This window comes from Chinchilla lanigera, unplaced genomic scaffold (genome assembly GCF_000276665.1).
Source record: "Chinchilla lanigera isolate Chin_1 unplaced genomic scaffold, ChiLan1.0 scaffold00136, whole genome shotgun sequence".
Lineage (NCBI taxonomy): Eukaryota > Metazoa > Chordata > Mammalia > Rodentia > Chinchillidae > Chinchilla > Chinchilla lanigera.
The window spans coordinates 480,615-498,880 of NW_004955537.1; the positions used below are offsets into that span (position 1 = coordinate 480,615).

At 48.6% G+C, this 18,266-nt stretch overlaps 1 protein-coding gene across 3 annotated transcripts in view; it reads right to left on the reverse strand.

Moving 5' to 3' along the window:
- Positions 1-3,102: 3,102 nt before the first annotated feature.
- The window catches only part of Rims3 (regulating synaptic membrane exocytosis 3), a 38,337-nt gene continuing 23,173 nt past the window's right edge, over positions 3,103-18,266 (reverse strand). For 2 of the 3 annotated variants that reach the window (XM_005410578.1, XM_005410577.1), the window contains 5 exons: positions 15,595-15,736; positions 12,963-13,075; positions 11,144-11,245; positions 10,679-10,818; positions 3,103-8,990 (listed from right to left, as the gene is read on the reverse strand). In XM_005410578.1, coding sequence (XP_005410635.1) covers positions 8,778-8,990; positions 10,679-10,818; positions 11,144-11,245; positions 12,963-13,075; positions 15,595-15,736 — 710 coding nt within the window. In that variant the 3' untranslated portion in view covers positions 3,103-8,777. The remainder of the gene's footprint in view (positions 8,991-10,678; positions 10,819-11,143; positions 11,246-12,962; positions 13,076-15,594; positions 15,737-18,266) is intronic. The other variant, XM_005410579.1, reaches the window with a different exon arrangement.

Genomic DNA, 18,266 nt, shown 5'->3' on the forward strand with positions numbered 1-18,266 from the left:
TTTCTTAATAAATTGCATACTTTGTTAAAAAATAAAAAAATATACTTCCATTTTCCCCACCCCATTCTCTGTGCAATAACTGTCATATACTTTATGGCTTCTATAAAAGTTTCTTTAATTCCCCTTACATAAGTTTTATGTGCCATAATTCTAAATGATTATTAATTTTGATTTAAATAGTTACCTGTAAGAAAGTAACCAAGAAGTATTTCATATTCATACACATATTTCTGGTGTTCTACACTATTTGTATAGGTCTTAACTTCCATCTGGTAGCATTTTCCTTCAGTCTGAGTAACATTTCTCAAAGTACAAAAGTGATGGTCACACATTTTCTCAACTCAATCCTAGCCCTAACTAATCTACTTTTTGTTTCTATATAATTGCCTTTTATGGATATTTCATATAAATAGAATCATAGCGTATCTGATTTTTTGTGTGACTGGCTTCTTTCACTGAGCATGTTTTTGAGGCCATCCATGATGTAGCATCTATTAGTACTGCTTCCCTGTGTATTGCTAAATAGTATTACATTGTATGGACATGCCACAGATTTTATTTACCCATATATTTGTTGATACACATTTGGATTGTTTCCACTTCCTATGGTGTAAGTTTTTATGTGGATATATGTTTTCAATTATCTTTGGTATACATGTAAGAGAATTGCTAGATCTAGTGGTAACTGTATGTTAAAGCTTTTGAGGAAGCGCCTAACTGGTTTTCATGGTGGCCACACTAGTTTACATTTCCAGAAGGTTTCAATTGGTCTACATTTCTGCCACCACTTATCTGTCTTCTTTTAAATTATTATAGCCACTGTAGAGGATGTGAAGTAGTATCTTATTATGCTTTTGATTTGCATTTCCTGATGGCTAATGAACATTTTTCATATGCTCATTGGTCATGTGCATACTCCTTTGAAGAAATATCAGTTCAGATCTTTTGCCCACTTTTAAACTGAGATACCTGTCTATTTATGATTGAATTGTGAGGGCTTTTATGGAAGCAATAGGGGAGAATCTGTTTTCTTGCCTCTACTAGCTTCTGGAGGCTGTCCACATTTCTTGGCTTATGCCCTCATTCATCCATCTTCAAAGTCATTACCACAGCATCTCCCTGATCACGACTGGAAACAATTTTTCACTTTTAAAGGCCCAGAAGATTAGTGTGGGCCTGGATAATTATTTCAAATAATCTATGATAATCCCCCTATTTCAAAGCCCTTAATTTAATCATATCTGCAAAATCCCCTTTGCCATGTAAATTAACATACAGGTTTGGGGATTAAAATGTGGACATCTTTGGTGGCTGTTATTCTGCCTGTCTCACTCACCACCACCATCACAAATCATACTTCAATAGACATCTTTGGACATGTCCCTTTAATAGATCTATATACAAATTTACTGGTCTACATATAATTGTATCAGATAGTGGTCCAAGATAACTGCACCAATCTACATTCTCAGCAGTAGAATCTGAGGTTTCTGCATCATCATGTCCCCCCGTTACTTGGCATTATCCAGCTTTCTCATTTTTGCCCGTCCATTATAGGTCTTATTATTGCTCTAATATGCATATTAATAATATTATACCCTTCTTTGCCTTAGGTCACAAAAAAGTATTTCTCTTACATTTAAAAATTTTTTTGTCTTTTTCTGAGACAGGGTCTCACTGTGCAGTTCAGGCTGGCCTTGAGCTTACTTTGTAACCCATGCTGGTCTTGAACTCACAGCAATCCTCCTCCCTCAGCCTCCTGAGTGCTGGGATTACAGGTGTGCACGACCATGCCTGGCCCTAACATATATTTTAAACAATTTCCCACTGTTTTAAGATGCTCTTTGTCTTCTAATATTTTCCCACATATGCATGTGTCGATATCTGGACCATATCCTCTTTAAAAAGAAGCTGACCAAGCAATTCAGGGACTTAGATTACTTTATGTAAACTATAGTATAAAGTTAGTTCTTAAAATACCAACTGAAATTTTAATTAAAATTACACTGAATTTATAGATTTGGGAAGAATTACTATGTTTACATCAAACTGTCCCATCTAAGAATAGGAATGTCCATTTATTCAGGTCACTAACTTTAGAGTGTCAAAGTTTTCTTCAAGAGGTCTTATATAGTCTCAAATAACCTCTAGATACTTGATTTTTATTGCTGTTGTTGGTATGTGTATTATTTACGAGTTTAACTGTTATACAAAAATGCAGTTGATTCATCTTATAGCCAACAACCTTGCTGAATGCTCTTATTAGTTTTAATAGTTGGTACTTTTAAAAAATTAGGGTATCAAATTATCTATAAATGAGTTTTATCTCTTCTACTTCAATCTTTGTATCTTTTTTCTTTTTTGTAGCATTGTACAGGATTTCCAAAACTATGTAAAATGGTAGCAGTGATTGTTGGTCTCCTTGTACTAATCTTAAAGAGAATGTCGGAGACCAGCCTGGGCTACAGTGAGTTCAAGGTCAGTCTGAACTACATAGCGAGACCTCGTCTCAAAAAAAAAAAAAGAAAAAAAGAGAGAGAGAGTGTGTGTTTTGCCATAATATTTGCTGTAGGTTTGGGGGTACATGACCTTTATCAAGTTAAGAAAGTTACATTCTGTTTGCTAAGAGTTTTTATCATGAGTCAAGAAGGGCAAGGGGAGCTCCAGTGATTGTTGTAGTTCACAGCGCTAGAGCTCAACTGCTAATGTTTACTGCTAATATGAGATGTGGCTGAGGTTAGCAAGACTGACCCAGCCACATGCCCGCACAGGGCCCTCCCCTCATCGTACCTTTCCTTCTACTTGGGCAGCCCGTGTAGAGCCTATGGGACTAGAGGGCTGTGAGGGCCAGGAAGCAGGGATCCTGGGAAGCAGAACTGTGAAGCTGCTTGGACCAGCCTGGTATTACAGTTGTAGAACGCTGCTATGATAATAGAGACCCCCAGATGGGTCAGAGGCCCAGGTCGTATCTTTTATGCTTTCTTCTGAGATGTACTGCTGTCTACCACCTCTCAGGCAAGTATCTCTGCTCCCTTCAGTCTCTCGGAAACCTGTTTTCTCTGTCCTAGAGTTAAGAACTGTCTTCAAAGAGCAACACATAGGACTAATTTCAAATGGACTTTAATCATTTTTTGCTGCCCAAATACTGTACATGCAGAAGCCATGTGAAGACTTTTCTCCTTAAGGGAATTGGCAAGAACATTGTGTAAAACAGCCGGCAGTCCCTCCCAGCTGTTCACCTGCCACCCAGGAATCAGAGTTTGGAAAGATGCTGCACATAGAAAATTCAGAGCACAGATATAAAAGGCTAATTGCTTCTTATCTAAACAGTGTGCTTGTCAGTCCCTAACTGCTATCTCTCTTTTTGCAGGATGCTTTTGGAAAGTCTAAAAAAAGGGGTTCCTGCCTTCTGTGAGTTTACATACTAAAGGAGTTGACAGAACTCTCAGGCCTGCTTTCCTTAAGGAAGCAGCCACTGCTTTCTGAGATGATGTCTGGTAAAAGACATTTTGGAGGAAAGAGTGGTTTTAAAAAGCAAAATACTTGGATGGGAAATCAGTTCCCTCTCTCCTCCCATCTGAAAGCATTTCCTTTAAAATTCTCGGATCTTCAACTCTTCCCATTGCTGTCATGTCGAAGTAGAAATGAGGAACAACCAAGCCTCATCTGCTGTTGGGGACACAACTGAGGTTGTGACACATCAGCACCTTGAAAATTGTCCATTGTAGACAACCCTTAATTATTTCTCATGGTGATGCAAGAGCAAAGGAGGGAGAAAAATCTATGAAGAGGTGAAAGCAGAGTCTGTTAAGATTCCCAGAGTTGTTGAGGCAGCATCTGGGCGTAGACCAGATGAGGACCTAGGCCTAGCTTGGGTACCAGGGGCGGGATGAAATCTGCCTTTGGAACTATGTGCCGGGTGCACCCAGCTCACAACTCTCAGCAGCTCCAGATCAGACTTCCAAAGGTTCTAGAGGGAACCATGGACAACTAGCTAATGCTCAGATTTTGCAGATAAGAAAGCTGAGGCCCAGAGAAGTGAGCAGTATTGTAGAAGATGACGGTTTCTGGCAAAATGGTATAGAGCAGCCATCCCTGTCCAGGTCATTGGCTAAGGAGACAGATGCTCAGCTGCCCCTGAAATTCCCAGGTCCCTTTTCTGTTATCCAGGTAGTCTGGAAAAATCCAATTCCAAGGGACCCTTCCTGGCATCAATGTGAACTTCTTGGGAGATCCAAGGCCCTATCCGTACTGGCCAGGTTTTCAGCCACAGCCCTGGAAGTTTTCTCCAAAGCATTAGCACTCATGCTTCTCAAAGAGCACCTTCTCAAGCTAGTCTAGGCCCCTGGGACAATGCAAGTTTTTTCACTCATGTGGCTTCCTGCACAAGCACAGCCATGCTGGGCCTGCAGAACCTCAAGCTTGGGTTGAGGGTGGGGGTGGGGGTTGCTTTGCTACATGGAAAGATTAAGCCCTTTATCAGAGAACAAGGTTCCACCCTTGGGCTTCCCAACATCTGAGCTGCATTTATGCAGCTCCACCACCAGAGTTGGTGCCCAAGGAGGCCAAGTCGCTCTCTTTGGCATCACTGACATTGCTCTGAGATGCTCAGGCACTCTTTCAAAATAACCCTTTCTGAGCCACACCAGGCCAATTCCACCACCGTCAGGCTGCTTCTGATTGTATGGGGCTCCCCTCCTCTTCCAAGGTGATTGTTTTGCGTTGTCCCAGTCTTCTCTGATGTGGATGAGAAGCAGACTGGAGGGAGAAGGCAGGGGATGATCTACATTTTCATCTCCTCCCTGATCATCCAACAAAAGACAATCCAGTAGTGGGAGCAGCATTTTAAAAAACCTCTGTATATGTCAGGACATTGGAGAAGACAACTGTGAGGAGAGGAAGAGAAAGAAACGAGGCAGGGAAGCAGGCCTCTTTTCCACCTCCTGGCAGCCACTGCAGAAATACTGCCAGACAACCTTATGGCCCTGGACAAAGTGCCACCTTTCCCCACCCAGGTGGAGAGCAACTCATTTACAACATCAGGCAAAGGCAGCAGTTTCTTGCCCAGAGTTTGCACAGTGCTGGAAGCAATCAGAGAAACACAGAAGAGCAGCCTTCTTAAGGTCCTGCTGCTTTCTGAGCCAAGGGTAAAGGGGAATGTGAGGTATTAGGAGCTCTAGAGCCCCAGGGGAAGAGGAGCTTGGCACCCTCTGGGCAGCAGGGCCTGGAGTGGAGGCCCCAGGATGCATGTCAGAGCTCCTGGTAATGCAGTCTGGGCTTGTGCTACATTTCATTTCCAAAGAAGTGCCCTTGAGGCTCTCCTGTCTTTAAAAATAGAGGCTTTTGCTCTCAAGGCTGGCAGTAAAGAAGAGCTCAATCACATTTTCCTGGTGGGAGTCAAGCCCCTGGAAGAGCTGGCTTTACCTCAGTGTTCTGGCCGGCAGTGCTCCAAGAGTGAGGAGCGATCCAGGGCCCTCTCTCTGGAGCTCTCCTCCATCCTGTCTCGGGCCCCATGAAATGCTGGCATTGCAGAGGGCCTGTGGGATCCCAAGAGCCTCGCATGTGCTCCTTACCTAGTGGAAATGGGTGGCAGAGAGACTGGATGGGGAGTACTTTCAAAGAGGGTTCAAATCCCCCTTGTCAAACCAAGACTTGACCCATTTAGTGTAGCCTTCTGCATACTAAGGGCCCACTGCAGACTTCCCTGTAGGGAAGGAGTCTATGAGGGAAGTGGGACAGAATGAGCTGAGCAGAAATGTGAAGACAGATGCTCTGAATCATCCATCACTGTCCCCGCCCACAGTCCAGCATCACTGTAGGGCCACTTCTGTCTCTGCTACATCACTAATGGATCCTGCCTGCCCAGAGGAGATGGCATGACAAAGAGCCCTGTGCTGCCACCATAGCTAGCTTTCATCTGGGGTAAGGGGCATCTAACTTAGTCCTATGGTAGGGAAGCTCAGAAGGATCATGTTCCTTCCTTCCCACCACCCCCTCCCAGCCCAGAGGAGGCCAGAGTCAACTTGTACACCTCCCTCTTCTGGGACAGGTTAGCTCCAGAGTGACTTCTCAGCAAGCCCTGTATCCAGGATGCTGAGAACAGACCCTTGAATCCAGCCACACTCTCTCATATACACAGGGCAGCCTCACACAACCTCACCCTTGGTGGTGGCAGCGGGGTAAGGGATTCTACACTAGTAACTTATTTGGTGCAAAGAGTTAAAAAGAATAACTTCCCAAGGCCAATTTGTAGGGAATTACTGTCCATTAAGAGGTGGACCAGCCAAGTGGCCCAACTCCCAGGCATGTTTCACAGCTGGGGACTAGAGGCAGGGCTGCCTGAGTTTCCGGCACATCAGGCCCTTCGCCTGCCTAGAACTTTCCTTCTGCTGACCCCAGGCACAAGGACACCATGGCCCAGGGCGACACAGGACAGCCTTCCTGCTGGAAGCTCCCACCTTCTCCCAGGGCCTTCCTGGACCCTTAGGGGCATGTGAGTGCTGACAGCCCCATTTCCTGAGGGTGACTGAGTGCCACATGAGCAGGTCTGTGCTATCTGTGGATCACTGGCACTCCCCCCACTCCAGGTATATTTTCAGACCATCCAGAAGGCAACTGCCCTAGAGGTAAACACACCACAAACAGGGGAGGAAAAACACCCTTTTGCAAGTGATTCCTCCCTGTACTGTATTTCTCCCACTAGGGTTAAAGCATTTAGAGCCCTCTACCCTACTCTTAGCAACATAAGAAACATATACATTTCCCAGTAGAAGCGGGGAGAGCACTTTTGCCCAAAGAAGAAACTGGCTGGCCACCTCCTCACCCTCCTCCATGCATATTGTGGCTCTCTCCAAAAATGCAAGAATCCAGGCTCAGCTCAGAGACAGAACTGTGCATTTCCTTCTGCCCTTATCTACTTTTGTGGTGTGTAAAACCAATGGATCCTGGCTTCTTTCCCTCCCTCCCTTGCGAGGTAGGTCACAGGACTCTGGCTTCCACTCAGGGAGGATCTTGCCAGACAAGGAAGCCCTTTGGACTGAGATGGCCTTTCCCCTCCAGCTTTAGTACAAATGAAAGCTCAGCGCTGGGTCTGAGGCCCCTCCACTGCTACCTCAGTAGCTCTCTCCAGCCACGGCATGGACAGGAGGTACACAGTACTTGGGCACAGTGGCTGTAAAAGAAGCTGAAAGTCAGCCTTCCCCATATCTTGGCCCCTCCTGCTGCCTGCTTCCTCCGTACAAAGCCTTGAACCCAGGGCTGCTCTGTCCATCCCCTGGGCAGCCTTTCGCCCTCTAGAGCTGAGGAGGGAGAAGAACAGATGTGGCATTCCTGAGCCAGACTTCAGGGCTCCCACCAGATATCTCCCAGGGTCCAGCCCAGGCCCTGGTTCTCACAACATGGCCTAGCAATCAACTCAGTGTCTGAGTGGCTGAGAGAAGCCTCAGGCAAGGGTAGGAAATAAAGCAGCGACAGTTGGTGTACCCAGAGCAGGCCATTTCCCAGAGGGCAGTGGGAGCGCATGAGAAGGCAAGGAAGCTGAGAGGGGAAATATTGCTTATACAGAGCTGGTGACTGTGGCAGACCAGAGTCCAGAGCCAGGCTGCTCACGGAGCCAGGAGGCTGAAGCCCAAGTGTGTCTGAACTCCAGACGGTGACCCTGGTCTGGAAATGAGCAAAAAATAAGAGCTCCCAATGAACAGTTTCATGCAGCTAATTCCCAAAGGTCAGGCAGAATTCTCAACAGTCAGTCTCAGCCCTCCTATTCTACCAAACAGCCCTACCCTCAGTACCTCCTACCAAGCCATGCACCCTAAGGAGGAGCCCAGAGAGAGATCGGCTACTCTCGGGGTCTAAGGAAGGCTGTCTGCTTTGCCAGGTGACATCTCCTTAGACCTCCTGGGTCCACCAGGAGAGCTCCTTTGGCATGTCAGAGGAGAGGAGGCTGGAAGGGAGAAAGGAGGTGACAAACAAAGGCTAAGGGAGCACCTGGCCCTTTCTGCTGGGGTATCTGGCCAATACCCCTGGGAACTGAGACCTCCTTGTGCTTACCTATAGGAAGGAGGCATGTCTAACCCAAGGAGAAAGCCATCTCAAAGCCCTCTGCTCCCCGGGCGTCCTCTGCCTCCCCTAGGTCCCTGGCCAGGGTGCTAGATGGCTGCTACATGCTGCAAGACGTGTTCAGTGGGAGAGCTGCCAGAGCAGCTGGAATGGGGGTGTGGGGGCTCCCAGAGGGGCATAGTTGTGGCCAGCTGCAGTGGATGCTACATTCCTCAAAAAGAGCAGCAATGCTGGGAGAGGCAAAGGGTGACACAAAAGACAAGACAAAAAAACCAAGTCAAGACCACCAAGAGGAGGCACAGGTGGGGCTCTGCCCCAGGCAGGGGACCAGGCAGGATCAACCGACCAGTGGCCCCATCTCCCACTTCCACCCCTGGAAACTCCTGGGAGTGAGTTGTGTCCACACAACACTCCTCTTTCCAGTGTGATACAAAGAGACATGTGTTCACCAGGGCTGACTGTGCCCAGACAAATGAACAGATATAATGTGGGCACACACATGTGGTCACACATACACACACAGACACAGACACAAACCACACACGCACGCACACACAGACTACAGGCTCCACTGCCAGCTGGGACAAGCCCAGTAGCCAACAGACATGCAGCAGGGTGAAGGGTCCGGAGAGACACAGAGACTATGTACAGCGGGGAGGTGAAGGCCAGCAGGCCCCCTTCCCACACCTCCACCCAGCCTCTTGTCCTGAGTGAGGTCCTTAGGAGCATGAGGGGCTGGTGGCACTCTCCAGGGAGGACTGGGATAGGCGCCTGGTAAGGGATCCGAGCGTGGAGTCTGCCACAGAGGAGGTGGGGAAGAGTTTGTACCAGCCGGTGACCGCAGCACTCAGGTCCAGCTCATCCAGCATGATCTGGGCCATGCCCATGAAGCACTTGTGGTCCATGCGGCCGTAGTCTCCCCAGACAATCACCTGTCAGCAGGGGAGGAAGAGTGAGGAGCTGAGCTGCATCCTCAGCTCCAGGGCTGGGCAGTGGTCCCAGGAACCTACAAGTTTTGGCAGGGGATAGATGGGCTAGAGAAAGCCAGAACTCAGGCCAATTTTAGACAACTTTCTGAGCACTTAAGACATGCCGGACTTGATCCTGTGCATGTGACATGCATTACTTCAACTGCTCCAGCTAGCCTTGCAGATAAGGGTACAGCATATTATTATTTCTACTCAGAGAAAACTGTGGCTCATTAATACTGGGCCCTCATTAAAACTGTGGCAAAGATACACAGCAACTTATAAGTTAAAACCTAGGTGTGTCTGACCCCAGGCTTCCCAGCATGCTGGTCAACACTGTCCCCGGGAAGTAGCAGACAGACAGCCTGTGTCTGGGTCATAGCTCCAGCATTGCTGCTGACTCACCCGGCCTTGCCTAAACCCTTGGCTCTCACGGGATCTCACCTATGACTCTAGTGAGTTTCAAATAGACACCCAACATCACGCCCTCTACCCAAGAGCCCGAGGGTTCTGCAGTTCTTTGCGTTGCACATCCAAGGGCTCTCACTCCACAACCACCTCAGCCCACAGGAAGAGCCTGTTAGGGTTTGGATAAATGTCCTCTAAGGCTCATGTGCTAACGGTTTAGTCCCCAGCGTGACGCTCTTGAGAGGTGGTGGGGATCTTTAAGAGATGGGGCCTTATGGGAGATTTTTAAGCCAGTGGGGGTATGACCTCAAAGAGGACCTTGGGGCCCCGGTCTCCTCTTTCCTCTGCTTCCTAGCTGCCATGAGGTGAGCAGCTTCCTCTCGTTGGCTCCCACTGTTTGGCCTGCCTCACTACAGGCCCAGAGGCAGCAGGACCAACTGATCATGGACCGAACCTCCAAAACTGCACCAAAATAAACTTTTCCTCTTTTTAAGCTGCTTTTCTCAGGTATTTTGTTACAAATAGGAAGAGGACTAACAGTCCAAATGAGAAGTCAGGCATCCCAGACCAGCCTAGCTCTCATCTCTTTTCTGCCACTTCTATGGCCTCAGGCAATGCCAACAGCCACCAGCACCATTAATACTCAGCAAGTGGCCGCCGATGTGCCAGGCACCGGGTTAGGCCCTTACATGCAACATCTTGATCCAGCTCCACAACACATCACCCATAGCCAGTGAGTGTCAAGCTGGAGTCTGAACTCAAGAATGAGCCCAGAGATTCACCGCTGTGCTGTCTGCCCAGGTAAGTTCAGGCTCTTCAGCTACAGAAGGGGCACTACAAATCCTCCCTCACAGGATGGTTGTAAAGGCCTCATGCAAAGTGTTTCCTGGGGTTTTGTCACTCTCAGGTAGTGGGAATGAGAGTCACCTAGTCACTTGTTAGAAACTCCAGCCCCAAGTATCTAACAAAAGCCTGGCTCCCAGCTGAAGCACAGTGAACATCACACCAGGGAGGAAAAGACAGCTGACAAGCGCAGCCCCAGGAGCAGGTTCACCAACCCCTAAACCTTGGCTCCCTTGTGAGTCAACTAGGGGCAAGCGCACCTCATGAGGTTGCGAAAATAGGCAACGCAAACGAATGCACTGGTACAGTGCTTGACAGGATGAATCACAAATGAAGAGATTTTAAATGACGATTCCAGTCTTTGAGCAGCTTCCCAGCCCAACTTCCCCTGTAACACTCACCTGCAGCACCTTGCCCTGGGGCCCCTCTTCAAAGAGCAGAGCCTGCTGGTACAGGGGGTCACAGGTCTTCTTGGCCACCTTTGTCTTCTTCTTCGCCAAACAGGCTCCATTTTCCAGCAGGTAAGCCTTAATGTAGGTGGCTGAGGGGTGAGGGAAAGTATGGGGAGCTTCTACGAGTGACAGCTATGACCTGCTCCATCCCAACCTCTAGGTGGCCCTGGAGGTGAGCAGGTGAGTAGACTTAGCTGACCAGTGCAGAGGAGGCAAAGAAGCCCGAACAAACCTTGATCGCTCTGGCCTCCCTTGCCCCCACCTCATTCAAAGACCTCCTGCCAAGCCGTGACTCTGCTGTCAAGAATACTGACTTAGGCCAATGAGGAGCTGAAGATGTGCTTGATCCAGAGCTCTGCTGGACACCCTCCCTTCCAGGACCCTGTTTCCCAGATCCCTCTCCCAGCTGCTCACCTGGGAGGGATTTGGAGCCTGGCTTCGGAGTCAGGCCCCGAGCTTCAATCACTTCCACCTCCAGCTGGCCACCCCGGTCCATGATGGCAACGTGCACATCTCCTGCAAGGGAGAAGAGGAAGCGTGCAGGCAGAGCAGGGCAGGGCCAGACCAGCCAGCTGCTGAGAGGGTGCTGCAGCATCACAGAATGGAGCCAACTTCTTGGGTCGGAACTGCTCCTGGGAGACCGCTTTCAAGTGACCCGGAAACACTCTGATAGGTCTAGTGTGTGAGGCGGGGTATGACCTCCAAGGGGCACACTTAGGTCCCAACAAACGGCTGCCAAACTCCCACCTCAGTCGGCTGACTGCGGGCTTCTGCTTCACTGGGCAGAACAGGAAAGGTTGGGGACAGGGCTTCCTGGGTCAGGAGAGCTGTGGGCTCTGGCTCGCCATCTTCCCCTACCCCAGCAGTCCTCAGCCACTTCCCTTAATATGTCAGACAAATACTGAAAAAGTATCAGTGCAAAGAGATGCCAAGTTATGGGCCAGCCCAGGACATGAGGCACTGCCTGGGCATGGGGGCCTCCTTGAACCACTGCCAAAGGAGGAAGGCTGGCAGCCCCTGGTAGCTAGTAGACAGCTCATTGTGTTCCCTCAAATGGCTCATCCAGTGTGGGCAAGGCCTGTGTGTGCAGTATGTCGTTAACTGATTTCTGGGAACTCTTAGCTTTCTTCATCATGGATTAGCAGAAGTAGAATGATGTAGTATTCACTTCAGGAGAGTGGAGAATTATAAGCCTGATCTAGAAAACTGAAACGAGCCAGACTTTGGGTTTAGCCACCCACTGTGGATTCTCCGAGCCATAATACAATTGTTCATATATTCATACTGGGAGGACTAGGATTTACTATTTCCCAGGAGACATCCTGGAATTCACTCTTCTCCCTCCAGGATTTCTGACCTTTTCTTGGGAGGGAGGGTCCCGTCATGGCATTCCTAACCAAGTTGTCTTGTCTTTCCCAGTTTTGAACACAAGGGGGCACTACACGCAAGTGTTCTGCAAAAGTACGTTGGCCTCCAAGTAGCTGGTTCCTCTCATTGCTGCCCACTTCATAGCTAGATCTAGGACAGGGAAATGCAGGTTCTCCAGGCCCTTTTGAGCCTGAAAACAAAGCTAGCAATTAGCCAAATTCAAGTCTGTGAAGAAAGGGTAATTCTGTGACAGGATCCTGCACTTGCCTTCCTCCATTGCTGTGAGCGTCAAAGACTGAGCACTGTGGAGATGCACGCTGAGTAGGGAGATGCGTATCACACAATGCCCAGGCCAGACCAGTGGGGAAGGCAGTGCAGGTTGAGGAGGCACCTCCCGGCAGCGAGCTGGGGAGCAGCCTCTTAAAGCCAATACAGCCAACACCTAAGAGAAGGAGCTGAGAGCTTACGCAATGAGCCAGACTGCTGCTAAGAGGCGCAGGTGTAAGCTTCAAGAAATCTTTTCTAACTGCAAGGATGAGGGATAAGAACATTACCAAAATGTGCCTTTTACTCAAAACTGTGACTAGTGGTGTTTAGACAGCAAGCGGTAGATGAGTGTACAGTGAGGGGAGACCAGGATGTGCTGTGACGGGTGCTGAGGGCAGTGGACAGAGAGGCTGGGAGCCTGTCCTCCCCGATGAGGGAAGGACTGGTAAGTGCTCGGCAAACTCCACATTGGCACAACAGCCCCAGGAAGGGCTCCTTCCTGCTGCCTGCCCCACGTCACATCGAAGCCCCCATGGAGCTTCCCCTTCCTATTCCCGGCCACCATCACCCCAGTCACTCTGCCCTCAGGAAGACTCACCCATGGGGGGTGTTGCCAGCGTCTGTCTCCCCACAATCTGGGCTGGTCCCAGCCCATCCAGGAAATCACTGAACTGGCTTTCAGCTCCGAGCCGGGTGGTAGGGAAGATGAACCTGCAGGAGGAGGCAGAGAGACATGTGCGGGTGTCTGGGCAGCCCTGGGGTGGGGGCTAGGGTGCGGGGGCTCTGCCCTTGGGACACTGGGCACTCCCTTCTGTGCCTCAGGTGCTCTTCTGTGCAGTGTAAATGATGGCATTTAACCCTTGGACCCTAGGAATTCTGAGATGACCCTTAAGAGGCAAGGCTTGCGGGACACTTGTGTCTTCAACAGATGTTGATGCCAGAACCAAAGACAGATAGGAAACTTCAATGCCTGGAGCCAGTTCCAAGAACTGAGGCTTGACTTGATCATAAATTTAAAATTCAAGTCAATAATGCAAGGTGGTGACCAGAACAGCAACTGAAACCAAAATAACACAACTATAGGGTTGAGATGAATCGGCAGAGATGGTGGGCAGGGGGCCTGAAAATAGTAACAAGAAAAACTGACAGTGACTGAAAGCTGGCCAGGTGCCTGCCATGCACTGTGTTCCATGTACATTATGTCTTTTAATCCTTACAACCTCTCTGGGTGATTGGTACTATGACCCAATTTTACAGATGAGAAGGCAGAGGCTCTGGGAGATAAAAGACTTGTTTTGCCTGCAAATAGAGATAATGCCCAATTCATAGCGTTGTGGTGAGGATTGGCAGAGGTGCAGGAAAAATTCTGGGAACAAACAGGGACCAACAAATGGTAGTTACTACTGCTGCTGCTGCTGCTGCTGCTGCTGCTGCTGCTGCTGCTGTCACCAAGGGACAAGTGCTGCTTTTTCATGTCCTCAAGGCTAGATATTCTGGGTGTGGCCAGCAGAGCAAGGACAGATTAGGAAGGTTTGGCCCAGGTGTGCTCAGGAGCTACAATGGATCAAAGTACTGGGCTCTCCTGGCTGGAGAGATAAAAGGGTGTCCAGGAAAAAATTCTATTAGATGCTTTGGCCATGAGCCCTGATGGGCCAGTGACAGGCAGGGAGGGGTCTGCTTTTCAGACAGCCTGTGTCTTTACCCCACTAGGCTCAGCCTCCACTTCCCAGCAAGAAGCTTCAAGGCACTTGCTTTTTTTTTTTTTTATCATGACCAGCAATAGCCTGGAATCACATTCTTATGACAATGGGATCTGAGAAAGATAAAGAAATGTAGACTACAACTCACAGAATTTGGAGAGCTTTATAGCTTTATGTGTAGAGATTGTGAATAAAGGTTACAGAGTCAAATGACCTTACTGCACATACTGACTACATCACCACTTAATAACTGTGACCTCACATAGGTTTCCTTTCTCTCCTTCAGTGCCTCAGTTTCCTCACTTGTACGTAGAGATAATAGTGGTACCCATGAGCCTCAGGTGGCTGCAGCTGTGAACTTGGTTCTGGGGCAGATTCCAGTATAAGAAACATGGATCTGAGGTGCCCACGGATACTGGGCACGTGGTAGGGTATATGAAATGCCAGTGGCTACTTCCACTCATGGGCGAAGGTACAGCCGGGTCTCTGTGCTCATGGGTTCTGCATCCGTGGATTCAACCAACTGCAGATGGAAAACATTAAAGAAAACAGGTGCATCTGCTTTTTTTCATGTCATTATTCCCTAAGCAATGAAGTCTTACAGGTACTTCCATTGTACTGAGTACTATAAGTAATCTAGATGTGACTTGAAATATATACGAGGAGCTATGCAAATACCATGCCATTTTATATAAGGGATTTGAGCTTCTGTGGATTTTATGTTGAAGGTGGGTCTTCATGCCAATCATCCACAGAAACTGAGGGTCAACAAGATAGCATGATCATTGAATATTAAGTAACTGAACCACAGACTCCTGAGACTTGATGAAGCAAAAGCAAAGAACCTTAGTCATAAACTATAATTTCACAGATTTAGCAGAGGTATTGAGAAATATTTAACTCAGAGACTTAAATTTTTCTTATTGCAACCCACATGTAAGAAAGAAAAATTTAACATCATGATGCACTAGAAACCTATGTGTTTCTGTACATCAGAAACCGAAACAAAAGTTCACAAGATCACTTGTCCTTACTACATAGGATATACCTGAGTTTTTTTTTATAATGCTTATGTTGACTCATTATAGTAATTTTCCTTCCTACCATAAGCCAACACCAATAGTTTGAGAGTCACAGATTTAATCCAATCTCCTTCCCTAACTCCAAGCAAGGCTACTTGTGGAAACTCCACTCCTCTGAGCCAGGACAATGATTTCAGACTTAAAGGGAATTTAGGGTCACATTTTCCTTTTGCTCCTATCCTCTGGAGCAGGGCAGTGCATCGGTGGGAGCAGGAAGGAGGCCTGGGTCCCTCCCTGAAGGAATTAAGTGCTCCTCGGCCTCTGAGATATTGTGATGCAAGCAATGCAGACCTGGGGCCCATACACTGGATGTCTAGGGGAGGGACATGGATGGCAGAGGCACAGAGGAACCCAGATATCTCAGCTGCAAACACATAAGCAGATCTTGCCACCCTGGTGGGCTGTGTGAGGACAAGGAGGAGGGCAGAGCTGGCCAGGGTGCACGCACGTGCCGTCGGAGCTGTTGCTGTTTGTGCTCCCATCTGTGGATTCCCGGCTGCCCTGGCGTGTGACTCGACTCCGCATCTCCACTGCAATGCCTGTCTCCGTGCTTCTTCGGATGTTACTCCGCAGCTTCTTGGTGGCCCCTTCTGGGACCACCCCCAAACCCAAGATGAGAGAGAGAACAAAGTCAGGTCACAGCCAAAGCTTCTCATAGAGTACTGCCATGGTCACCTCTGGGCAGGGGCAGGTAGGCAGGGATAGGACTAGAGGCAGGACTGTTGCCTGGCTGAGCTGAGAGCTGGTCTGCAGCTTGACACTTGGCCCTGCATAGGCCGCTGAAATAGACAAAGCAGACTAAAAAGATGGCTGGACACAGAGTCTAGGTGCTGGAATTGGGGGTGACTGGAGCAACCAGGCAAAGTCCCAGCCCTGGAGCCCTGGAGCCCTTACACTCCTACCAGGCTCCTGAGGGTACCTTCCCAAGCTACTTTAGCTCTTGCCCCCAAAACCTATGTATTCTTCTTCCCTACGTCTTCTGGATAATTTGTCTTCCCTAGGGTTCTCAGACTTACTTTCCTTCTTCCGGGTATTCTCGGGACACCATCACAGCCAGACCACACAACCCACCTCTCGGACTCCTTCCCAGGCTTTATAAAAACCCAAGGGAGGCCCAGCCACTTAAACAAACTTGCCTTGTCAAGATGGATCTGAACAGGGAGAGGGATGAGTGTGGTGAGCTGGAGGGGCCTTCAGAGAACAAGACCGAGAGGAGCTGCAAGCTTGACCTGACCTGACTCTGGCTTTGAAAGAAAGGACTGTAGAAGAGCCCCAGAGGTTTGCAGTGCGTGCCCACCCAGTGTCCCTGCATCCTGTCTGGGAGACTATCCTGGCCTGGCAGAGAACATGGGGCACTTTCCCTCTCCTAGCAGCACACGATCTTTGAGTTTCCATAGCAACCTCTTTAGCGTTGCAGTGTGGTCCCTCTAGACAACCTCACCTGGGGGGTAGGTGAGGGACTTGCAGGGATTTGGGGGTTTGCAGGGACTTTCCCTGATGAAGCCTTCCTGCCATAGGAGCCTGTTGGGGAGGAAGTGGTACTCAGTTAGGAACTGTACCGAAGGTGCCATTTGCTGGCATTGGTTAGAGGCTCAAGCAAATTAAGAGTACTGTTGCCTGCAGGGACAGGGAGAGGAGTGGGACAGGTGGCACAGCCCCTGGAAGCAGTGGGGAAGGGTATCTGGTCACCTGACCATCCTTTCTCTTGCCCACACACAGTGGTGTGTTGGTGCTGGGTGACCTTACTCCCCCTGCTTTGCCCCACTTATCTTTCAGGAAGTCTCCCCTGGGTAAGGGAACGCTGAGGAGGCTAGGATCACAAGTGAGTGGGATGGCAAAGCGGAGGTGATGGGACAGGGTTGGCTGTAGTGGGTAATAAGAAATGTCTTCTCCAAAATCAGCTCAGCTTCTGGGATGTTGGAATAGCTACCATATTCAGGAATCAGTGAGACCATCAATACGTCTGTCTGTCTCTGTATCTGTATCTCTGTGCCTCTGTTTCTCCCTCTCTCTCTCTCTCTCTCTCTCTCTCTCTCTCTCTCTCTCTCTCTCTCACACACACACACACACACACTTTTAAGCTTATATATGTGTTCCTTTCACACAGGCATAAACAGATATATGTGAGTGCTGATAGTCACTATATGAATATAATTATCACACAGAAAGTCCTGAGTATGTTTATACAAAGTCACAAAGTTATAGATGGTCCTGCCAAGTCTTTGTCATGTGTATACATGATGTCTTATGTCATAAAGTCAGGTTACATACATATGTTCTTCAACCCAAAATACTTGGAATTGAATTCATCCCACTCAATTCAATGTGAATAAATACACATGCAATGAAGCAAGCCCACACATGGTATGTGATCTGCCACACACATGGACAGCTGGATAAAAATGGTGGCTGTGGGAGGATGCTCCCTGGCCCCAGCTCCTAACAGCCACATTCCTTCTAACTGACTTAGAAGACAGATGGGCTGTGGGGGTTGCAAGTAACCCTCCCTCCCCTTCACATCCCTACCACCTTAACACACGCTCTTAAAGCTTGGGGAAGCTCTGACCCATTTGGAAGTGAATTTACCTCCTTAGATAAGACCTAGCCAATGCAACATGAGTCTTCAAACAGGGGAGTCACAGAATCCTGAAGAGGTACAAATAGTGCACTAGCCCCCTCCACCCCTTTATAGATGAAGGGTCTGAGATTCAGGTACCAAAAGAGCTAGGACTATACCCAGGGGCTGTCGACTTCCAGTCTGCTGACATGCTACTTCCCTTTCCCCTCCCAATGCCCATCTAGCTGAGACGTGACTCAGCAGAGTTAAGCGCCATGTGTTCAGGGGGAGGAGAAAGGTCTTGCAACCTCAGAGAAAAATTCCTCTACTCTCTTTATATCTGTCCAGTCTCAACCCCTTTTGATTCTGGGAATAACTTTATATAGCTGCTCTCTAGAGAGCCAAGCAAAATTGCCTGTAATGATTTTGTGGTTCTACAGATACAGAGACTCCAGGAATCATCCATCTGTCTGATCACATACAAGGAAGGAGCAATTGCAGCTCAGCAAGAACCCCATAGCATCTTCTGAAATGATCTTGATCCCTCTGGCCCAGAGCCTAGA